At 28.5% G+C, this 11,265-nt stretch overlaps 1 protein-coding gene across 2 annotated transcripts in view; it reads left to right on the forward strand.

Moving 5' to 3' along the window:
- The window catches only part of LOC117177441 (protein tweety), an 81,033-nt gene extending 69,807 nt beyond the window's left edge, over positions 1–11,226 (forward strand). The window contains exons 8-9 of one of the 2 annotated variants that reach the window (XM_033368126.1): positions 2,366–2,517; positions 10,134–11,226. In XM_033368126.1, coding sequence (XP_033224017.1) covers positions 2,366–2,517; positions 10,134–10,627 — 646 coding nt within the window. In that variant the 3' untranslated portion in view covers positions 10,628–11,226. Of the gene's footprint in view, positions 1–2,365; positions 2,554–10,133 lie in introns of both variants that reach the window. The other variant, XM_033368125.1, reaches the window with a different exon arrangement.
- Positions 11,227–11,265: the final 39 nt, after the last annotated feature.

Genomic DNA, 11,265 nt, shown 5'->3' on the forward strand with positions numbered 1-11,265 from the left:
TTTTCGAAAACTGATTTTCAAGCCATCAGGGGCCAACTCGAGCGGCCTGAAGCGGCCAGGCAAATTTTATGCGTGGTTATAGAATCCGGAGTCTCAAATGTTGTCAAATCTTTGCAAATTATTTGCAATAATTAGTAATGTTTGTGAAATTATTGAAATCTTAGTGAAATCATTCGAAAATTATTGAAATCTTTTAAATTTTTGTGAAATCTTTCGGGCTTCTTTAAAAATCTTTGTGAAATATTTTTTAAATATTCGATAATATCATTAAAATCTTTGTGAAACATTCGAGAAATGATTCAAGTTCTTCTAAAGTCTTTTAAATATATCCGAAATCGTTGTGAAATCATTATGAAATAATTGAAATCTTTGTAAAATCTTTGCGAATTCTCTAAAAATCTTTTAAATCTATCCGAAATCTTTGCGAAATATTTAAAATTGTTAAATCTTTGCAATACTTGGGAAATCATTTAAATCTTTCTGAAATTTTTGCGAATTCTCTAAAAATCTTTGTGAAATCATTAGGAAATAATTAAAATCTTGATTCAATTTTTTAAATCGATCTGAAATCTTTGTTAAATAATAGAGGTTTTTTTAAGTCTTTCAAATCTATCCAAAATCTTTGTGAAATCTTTGAAATCTATCTGAAATCTTTCCGAATTCTCTAAAAATCTTTGTGAAATATTGGTAATCTTTGTGAAATCATTAGGAAACCATGAATATCTTTGTTCAGTCTCTCAATTCCTTCAGAAATCTTTGCGAAATATTTGAAGTCCTTGTGAAATCTTTATGAAATATTTGAAAAATGATTTCAATCTTTGTCAAATCTTTTAAATCTATTCGAAATGTTTTTAAAATCGTTGGGTAATCATTGAAGTCTTTGTGCAATCTTTGAAATCTTTGTGAAATCTTGCACCGTATTGATTTTGTACCTTTCATTTATTATTTATTGTTTATTTATTATTTATGTTCAATTTTTACACAGTATAATATTATTATACTATGTCCAAATTGTGCCATTCAATATTATAAGTTTATGTCCCTGTCCCAGTCTAGAAAAAAAATTCTCCGCCGCTTCTGAACTGAACTGTCTCTTCTATTTGGTAATGTTCCAATTTGCCTCGTTCTCTTTTACGTACCTTTTTATTCAAAGCGGCTAAAAATATCAGTAATTAAAATTTTAGTTTAAGGAAAACCGAGAAATTACAGTGAATTTATTTTTTTACTCGTAACTTTAGAAATTTCTAGAAGATAAATCTATTCAATCTAGCGTGGCCGCTGGACTCGGAAACCGAGAAATGATCCGGAATTTTACACATTTTTAGAAGAAAAATCTATACAGTCATTTGAAATATCATAAATTTTATATCACATGATATAATATAATTTAAACTCAATTTGATATAAATATATATTATATAAATTAATTAATGATTTTTAAAATTGAACTGTAGTTACAGTACTGCAAATTAATAATAATTGATTTACAAATTCTAACGTCAACGATGTGGTTCAGCTTCAGTTTTAAAAGTTCTAAATTGTTTTCCACTTTCAGCTCCAAGAGTTCGAACTTTTTAATTTCAATGGGAGTGATAAATGTTTGTGAACCGCAAATTCTTTTTTTCTCGATTAAAACTAGTTGTCACTCTAGATTGAAATGTAGTGTGAACTTCACACAAGTTACAAACGCGTTAATTATTTTCAAGCCGCTTTGAAACTTTTAAAGAGTTAGCTTAATTCACATAAACTAGAGGATTTTTTAACGTTTTTAATTTCTTAACACGACTGTTTTGCCTTGCGTCTTAGACGTTCATAACTGAGAGTAGATCTTCGCTTCGATGGTTTACACTTTACAGATTACATAGATTTTTGCTCGTTTCTTCGTTCGTTCGTTAAATTAATAGTTTTTTTCAATATTTTCAAAAGCATAAAAATGTTTTCAAGAATGTGCCAAGCTCTAAAACTCCCAGCTTTGAGTGTTTAGGGTGCTAAATAACGAAGACGAAAAAAGAGGAAAAAGTTTTTAAAAAAAGAGATATTTTGAAGCAATATTTCTCTTTTCTTGAGGAAACAATACACTGGAACCAGGACTCTCAGCGAATTAGTTACATCAGGTTGTGCCATGCGTCCAAATCCCTGGATTTGTGTGGAAGGCCATTGCCGGTCGTGTCCGAAACCGTGCACAAATCCAGGTTCCAGTGTATTGATAACATTATTGATAAGTATACATTAGACTTTTGTCTTCGTCGTGCGAATAGTTGGATTGAGAAATTTAATAGTTTCATTCTCCCTTAGAAGTTAAGCCAATTTTCGTGTCTCAGAAAAGAAATGCTACAACTTTGTTTGTTTGCGATTATTTTTACAGAAGTGGGGGAATTAATGGAAGCGGGGGCGATCACAAACCGAGTCAGCACAATCAGCACGCGACTAGTGGACGAGCTGAACACCGTTCTGGACATGGAGACCAACCTGGCCAGTACGCGACTCTAAGCAAGCAGTGCAAAACACTAGAATCGAGTGATTTTTACTGAGGGCACGCCCCCTCGGGTCCGGGTAAGAATTCATTTTTTATTACATGGTTATTTATAAATTATGTAACACATATTTTGCCAATTTTCTACTCCACCCCTCCCCCATATAACAAGTCGTAACAAAATGGTTTGCCCCCCCCCCCACCGGCCAATGCTACGTTATTTTTTCAAGGTGGCCGTTGGATCGGGAAATCGGGAATTTTTTCTGACCGGAGAAGCCGGCAAATGACTCTGAATTTATTTTATTTTTTGACTGGGAAATTTACCAATTTTTAGAAGAAAAATCTGTCCATGTTCGATTTCAACAGTTTTTTTTTCTAATAATTAGTTGAATAATATTTTTCAATTATTACATCATTCAGTTTACAATGCATAATTCAATAATCTTTTACTTAAAAAATTATCCATTTTAGATTTTTATTTTTAAGGTTACATTTTTAATTTAAATTGTTTGGAAATTATGTTTCGAAGACGTGAACAGATAAAAGCATTTGAATTCGAAAATTTGTGATAAAAAACATTTTTATATAATACAAAAATAATAAATAAATGTTTGTAATGGATCTGTACTTTTAAGTATTAAAAAGTGTACAATAATTCATTTGACATGAAGATATTAAATCATTTAAAAATTTAAGATTTTCCGGATTTTAACGTTAAAAATTTAACGATTTAAATTTGAAAGTCTTACTCATTAAAAAATGTCAACGTTTGATTGAAACTTTATAAACTATTTTCAACTTAAAAATAACTTCATAATAATATATTAGTAAATGAAGGCTTTTATTAAATTAGAAATATTGTTTCAGTCTAAAATATTAAATTTTTAACCCATTCAATTTTTAAATTTTTATTTAAGAAAAGGAATAATTATGGAATATTTAGCAATATCTGACTTTTATTTTAAGACAAGTAAATTGAATGAACTATTTTTTAATTAATTTTTAAGCTTTTCAAAACTTCTAAATATTTCTTAAAATTACTCATATTTTGTATAAAAATAATAAATATTCAATTGACATTTATACATCAAATTTTTAAGGAAATTTGTTAAAATTTACAGGATTGCTTCAAAATTGTAGGAAAAATTCAATTCATTTTAAAAGATATTTAGAAGTTCTGAGAAAAATTCAAAAATAATTCCAAATTATAACAAATTTAAAAAAACTTCTACATTTTTCAAGATTTTAAAATAAAATGTTGCAGCTTTTCAAGGATGTTTAAACTATTTAAAGGGAAGTTAATTGAACTTCCAATTCGAAAAGTGTCTATTTAAAAAAAATTTAATTTGCAATGTTTCTAACTTAAAATTCGTTAAAATAACATAATAAATTTTTTTTAAATTCATTGATTACCTTCCATCTTAAACGTGTAAATTATTGAGCATTTGAATACACAATTTTTGAATTAAAAAACTTTCAAACTTCAATTTTAAAAGTTCAAAATCCAACAGTTCCACTTTGAGTGCTTTCATTTACAGCTCAGTTTTCATTACTTCAAATGGAAAATTTGTTAGATTTAGTATTCGATATTTTTAATTTCAATGACCGTGACAAACATTTGCGATTTTAAAAAAAATATTTACGGCCATATATTAATAAATGCAATTAAAGAATTTTCAATGGCAAATCTTGAAAATTGAATACATTTTAATTTCAATTCTTTAAAATTTTAACTCTTTCAAAAAAAGGATTCAAAATTGCATGACTCACTATTGCAAATATTAAATATTGAAGAGTCTTCTACTCCAAATCTTACAAATTGAAGAATTATCCATTGCAAATTTTCTAAGTTAAACTAAATATTTCTGTAAAAGGTAAAAATTTCATTTTAAGCTGCAAAAGTTCCAAATTAATGAATCTTCAATTGTAAATCTTTAAAAATAGAAGAATTTTGAATTGCGAATCATTAAAATCGAATACTTTTTAATTCTGCACTTTCTTAATTTAAGTATTTTCAATTGTTTTTAATTTTTTTAATTTACAATCTAAAATTATTAAAGTTTTAAATTTTACAGTTACAAATTCTGCAATTCTCATAATTTACGTTTAAAATTTCCTCATTTTGTAAGATCTATATTTAAAGACTCTACTTTTGATCTTCAAAACTGAACTGCATTATTTGAAAAAAAAACCTTCAAAATTATATAATTTGAAATTGCAACACAATATTTAAATTTCTAATATTTAAACATTTCAAATTAATCAATCTTCAATTGTAAATCTTAGAAATTGACGAATTTTAAATTGCTAATCGTAAAAATTGTATACTTCTTAATTCTATACTTTCAAACTTCAAGAATTTTCAATTGTAATTGAAATTGAAGTTTTTAATTGTGAAAATTTTTAATTAAAAATTGTATAAGTTTTAAGTTTCATACTTAAAAATTTCTAAATTCTCATGATATTTATATTTCAAATTGTCTCAATTTGTTAGATTTAGAATCGAAAACTCTTGGCTTTTGATCCCTTGCAAAATTGAGATTCTTCAAACTCTTGAAATCTTTTTATATTATTTAAAACCTGAAGTCTCTTTTAATCTTCTGGAATCTTTGGAAACACCTTAAAACTTTTTTAATATCTGGAAATATTTTGAAACCCCTTCAAATTTTATGAAATCCCTATGAATATTTGGGAATCTCATGAAATTTCGTAACATTTTTTTTTCTTGGACATACTTTGTAATTCTTTGAAATACCTTTAAATGTCTTCAAATCTGTTAAAATCGTTTCAAATCACTGGACATTTGTTGTAATCTCGTTTACTGTGAAATTAATTGATATTTTATTGATATATTAAATAAAAAATATAGAATCTTACTTAGGAAAAAGAGGCCTCAAAATTTTAAAAATCATCCTTACGTAATTAATAGATATACAATAAATAGAACGTTGAAATCTTAAGGATTTTAAAACGACTCGGGTTTTCGCCAGATCCATAATACGTCTACAAGAATGCATTATTTTTTGTAATATTTTAACCACATAATCAAATGGTATTTATACCGACCGGTACATAAAGATTTTTTTGAAAAAGGTTCGTTTTTTTAGAATTGAAAATTGATACGCCGCTTCAAGTCGCATAAAATCTGTCACTATTGTTTCTTCGTCGCTTAGAGTTATATATTATATAATATAATAATAAAAAGTAAATGATAATAAATAATGATAATTTTTCGATAATATAAAATATAATATCCTCCTTTGTGCTGGTAAGGAAGTTATATTTTTCGTAACTTGCCATCAAAATTGAAGGAAGTGTTTTAAATAATAAATTAATAAATAATAATAAATCGAAAATGCATATATTTATAAAATATTTCCAAAACGTTTCTGTAGAATATGGGTAGGTTTATTTTAAAAAACATGTTTTTTCATTATATATACTATAATTATTTTTATATCCTGTGTGCCTGGACCAATTTATCATTTTATCTGATCGCTAATACTTAAATAGAAATATTCTAATATTGTAAAATTTTTAATATATAAACTTTTATAAACGGAATAAAATAATTTCAAATCAAAGTTTAAAATTTTAAAATTTATTATCCTTCACAGTTATTCAAAGGGGTCTTTAAAAATTCTCCGATTTGTCGGGGGATTTTTTCAAAAGCCACTAACGATATTTTTCAAAATCCTCGACTTTCACTGATAAATAAAACTTTCTGCATTTTCTGTGATTTCAATAGAATTTCAAAAAAAGTATATCAATAAAAGCGGAAACAAAACTATTTGATAAATATCTACCTTTTCAATTTCTGTTTATTTATTCATTTATTATTTTAAACACTTCATTCAATTTTGATGATAAGATTCGAAAAAGGTAACTTAATTACCAGCACAAAAGGAGGATAATATATTATAGATTTTCGAAAATGATAATTATATATTTTTATCATCTATTTTTATTATTGTATTTTATCATATTATTACATTGTATGCGGACCGGTGCACCAGTAGTGTGCTGCATTTTACAGGCGCTAAAAACGCACAACTTTCAATTAAAAAAAAATGCATACAATAAGAAGTACATTTTTCGAAAAAATCTTTATGTTCCGGCCTTTAGATTATGTGGTTAAAAGATTACATTAAAAAATGCATCCTCGTAAACGTATTATGAATCTGGCAAAAACTCCAGTCATTTTAAGAGCCTTAAAATTGTGAAGTATGAATTTAAAACGTTTTCAAATTTAAGTTTTGACGCTGACAATTTTTACTCTTTAATATTACAAGTTGGCAAGTTATGGCAAGAGAGTTTTTAATCTTATTTACAAAAAATTCGTGACTGATTATCAACTATCACAAGTTTCAAAGTTATTGAAATTTCGGTGTCCTCAATTTTAAGGCACTGGAAGTATTTGCAGTTCTAATAAGTTTCCGGATTTGAAAGATGCCTGAAGTTTGAAAATTAATTCAATAAAGTTAAACTTGAAAGGTGTCTGCATTGCATTTTTTCAAATGGATATGCTATTCCACTTGTAAATGCTATTTTCAATATGAAATAAAACTCAATATAATTAATATGGCATGGAACTTTTTGTGACCGGGAGAAGCCGGGTTTATTATAAATAAATTTCTAGGAACTTTTTGTTAATCGAATGGAGAAAAACAGTAACTAAATTAAAAATTATATTCAAATATTGTATTCTTAACACACACTTTTTGTTTTTAATAATCTTCGTGAATTATCTAAAATCAGTTAGTGATATGCAAATTTTATTTGGAAGTTGGGATTAAATGACAATTTGAAAAATGATCGATTTGTAAAAAACTTTAACGTAGCGTTTTTAATATTTCTAAAAAGTAGGTAATTTCTTATTAATTTTTGTTACTAAAGTATTTTATTAAATAAAACAGTGCACATTATGATTTAGGGTTAATTTTAAAATATAATTTAATAATTTAATTGAAATGTTTATTAGAACTCTCTAAAAAAAAGTGAATTTTATTAATTCCATATTTTATCATGTGCGAAATAGCATTTTTATTTCTGCTAAATTAAATTATTGCTTGCATCAAAATATGCCAATGCGTTCGAAGTTGCATATTATTTATATGTTTATTGATTCATTTTATTTTTCTAAAGTTTTACAATACCTTGCAATCCCCCCTTACGAAAAAATATTGTCAAAAATTCAGTACAGCTTTTTAATGATTTTCTTATAATGAATTTCTTATCAGTTTTTCGCGATTCTAGGAATGTTAAATTATTGAAATAGTTGATGCATACAATGGAGAACGTGCAAACGAATCAGAAAGTTTTAAGTTTCTCAAGATATGTATTTAAAAATATTGCCGGGGATTTCAAGGTATTTCAAAAAATTTTGTAGGATTTCCAAAGATTTCAAACTATTTCTAGAGAGCTTTGGAAAATAAATTAAATTAAATTAAATTTGAAAATATTCCTAACGATTTGAAAGATTTCAAGAAATTTCGAAAACTTTTCAAGGTATTTCAAAGAATTTTTGTAGGATTTCCAAAGATTTAAAACTATTTCTAGAGAGCTTTGGAAATTAAATTAAATTAAATTTGAAAAGATTCCTAGCGATTTGAAAGATTTCAAGGAATTTTAAGTTATGTGAAGAAATTTCACAAAATTAAGGGCTTTTAAAAATGTATAGGTATTTAAACGTTTAATTTAATTTGAATGCTAGAGAACATCCACGGATTTGAAAGCTTTTAAAAAAATTTTGGAAAATTTTTACATTTTTCAAAGATTTCAAAGAATTTTGTAGGTTTTCTAAAGATTTCAAGGGATCTCTAATGAACTTTGAAACATAAATTGAATTATATTAAATTTTAAAGTTTTTCTAGCGATTTCAAAGGTTTCAGGGGATTTTAAGGTATTTCAAGAAGTTTCACAACATTCAAGGATTTCAGGATTAAAAAAAAATTGAATGGATAAATTTTATTGCAATTATACCCAGGGACTTTTCAATGATTTATACTTTGTAAAATGGATGTTTACCCTTTTCCAGAGATTTCAAGAGATATAAAAATTATCAAGGGTTATTAAAGATTTTTTTAGGATTTCTTATGCTTTTAAGGGATTATAGGCAACATTGTAACATAAATTAAATTACATGCCATTTCAAGGGATTCCCATAAATTCAAAATATTTCAAGGAATTTTACAAAGTATCAAGGGTTTTATTAATTCTCTAAGGAGTTCAACGATTTTTCTGGATATAAACTTTTTTTTAGACAACTTTAAGGGATAATTTTAATTAAATTCAAGGGCCTTCAAATTATTTATACTTTTTTTAAATAGATTTTTACATTTTCCAAATATTGCAAGGCGTTTTACAAGATTTAAGGAGGTATAAAAGATGACAAGGGATCTTACATAATTTTGTAGGATTTCCACAGTTTTCAAGGGATTTTTTGAGAACTTTAGAAATTAAATAAAATTTCATTAAATTTCAAGGTATTCTTAACGACTCTATAGATTTCAAGCAATTTTAAGCTGTTTCAAGGAATTTCAGAAGATTCGGAGGATTTTATTATATATCTAAGGATTTCAAACGATTTCTTAGGGTTTTAACGTTTTTCTAGCGAACTTTAATGAATAAGTTTAATTCAATTAATATTCAAGGGATTTCAAATGTTTTATACTTTACGGAATAAATTTGGTTTTGAAGGATTTCTACAGATTTCAACAATTTAAGGAGGATTAAGATTTATAGGGACTCGAATTATTAAACCGATTTATGGGGATTTTACCAATTTCGATCAACCTTAACAGATTTTAATGGACTTATAAATATTTTCAAAAGTATCAAGAGGTTTCAAAAGATTTCAAATGGTTTTCATATGGATTTAGATTTAATTTTAAGAGATTTTACAGCTATCAAGCAATTCACAGATTTTTGCTGTGTAAAATTTATTATTTTAATGTTCATTATCCTATCACTTTTTACTAACCGGGTGTCACAAAAGTCCCGGTACGGCTAAATAATTCCTCAGGTAAGATATTTTTGAGGGAGGTCAAGGTCATTCTTGAGGTAACTTTCAACAAGGAATTCTATGGTGGCCTTTATTTTGATGTTGTCGATGACCTTCAAGGTTTTTTCATGGTCAACTTAAAAAATGGAAACCCCCTTTTTTACATCGGTAATCGATCGGGTTGTAGATTTTACATTCGAATATGTACTCAGGTCATTAGTCCAATTTGAACTTGACCCAGAGGACCTTGTATAAGTTTAAACGACCTTAGAGTGACTTTCAAGGTTACAAGATACCTTTGACTTGAGTACACATTTGAACGTAAAATTTCCTGCTCTATCGATTGCCGATGTAAAAAAGGGGATTTGATTTTTTTTCAAGTTTACTTTTAAAAAACCTTGAAGGTCATCGTTAAGATCAAATGAAATATCATCATTGAGTTCCTCATTGAAAGTTATTTCAAGAATTACCTTGATCTCCCTGAAAAAATATGTTACCTAAGGAAATATGCAGCCGTCCCGGGGCTTTTATGAGAATCAATTAAACCTTTTGTAATCCCATGCTGCAATCTTGCAATCTAGCCCTACCCTAAAAATTCAAGTAATTAATCCCTCGTCCTGAAATGACTAAGAATTGATTTTTTCTGTTACTTTGCAGGAAGGGAACCACCTTGGACGCCAAGTGTGGCATCATTTACCGGCACCCTCTCTCATAATTCGCACGGACCCGCGCACATGGCAACTTTTCAAGACTCTAGGAAAACGCAGACTCTGGATCCGAAAAATCTGGCAAGTTTAAAGCGAGGACCAACACCCGCCTGGAATCAAAATCGACCTCTGCCACCGAACCCAGTCAATCAGCCAACCTGGGAATTTGAGAATCGTTCACAAACGAACATGAACCAGTTTCGTTCTCTCGTAAGGAACAAGGCTCCGAATATACGGATACAGGACCAGGTGCAAGATCAGGTGAGGACTTTGGACCGGAACTTTTCTCGCGGACAGTTCAACGACACCGGTCAAAATAATGCTGTTCCGAATATGTACGGCACGTACAATCGGGCTCAAGGCAGACAAGAAAAAGCTTCTGTTCCCACTTTAAGTCAGGTTCAAGGCAGCGATCCTAATCTGTACGCGGTTACCGAATTGTAATCGCCTTTGGAACGAAACCAACCAAGCGGAAACCAAAGCAAAGCGAAGCGAAGAGCGATACGAAAATAATGAGAGGTTTCTCTATTCTATTATCATACGGGTCTGGGTAGGGGTTTTTGTCCAGAGGGTGTGAGAACGAGGGGGCGGAAAAGACTCGGAGAATAATTTTAAAAAGATGGAATAAAAGCTGAGCGAGTTAGAGAATTATTTAAAACAAGAAGAAACGAAAGTGCTCGAAAAGAGGGCGAATTACATTGTAGCTAATGTGTATCGATCGTATTTGTATATCGTGTACAGTGGCCATCGTCAACTATCTTTTCCATTCGAACTGCATTCTTTTCGAATGAATTTTTTTTTTTATATGAAGTGCGGAGTCGACCCGCGACTTTGACCTAAAGCTTTTTTTTTTCCTTATTGCAGACTCATCCACATTGATGATCGCATTTTTTGAGAGGTAGAGATTTTGCGGTCGTTGGCGCGGATTTAGAGGCTCGATCAACGTGAGAGGGATACCAAAAGACACTTTTTATACATCTTTTTACACTTTAATACCCGTACGATTTGTAGAAAAAAAAGCTCCGTGTTCATTTTCCTGTTATACAATCGACACAATTATTATATATTATACATAAATAGTA

This window comes from Belonocnema kinseyi, chromosome 7 (genome assembly GCF_010883055.1).
Source record: "Belonocnema kinseyi isolate 2016_QV_RU_SX_M_011 chromosome 7, B_treatae_v1, whole genome shotgun sequence".
Classification (NCBI taxonomy): domain Eukaryota; kingdom Metazoa; phylum Arthropoda; class Insecta; order Hymenoptera; family Cynipidae; genus Belonocnema; species Belonocnema kinseyi.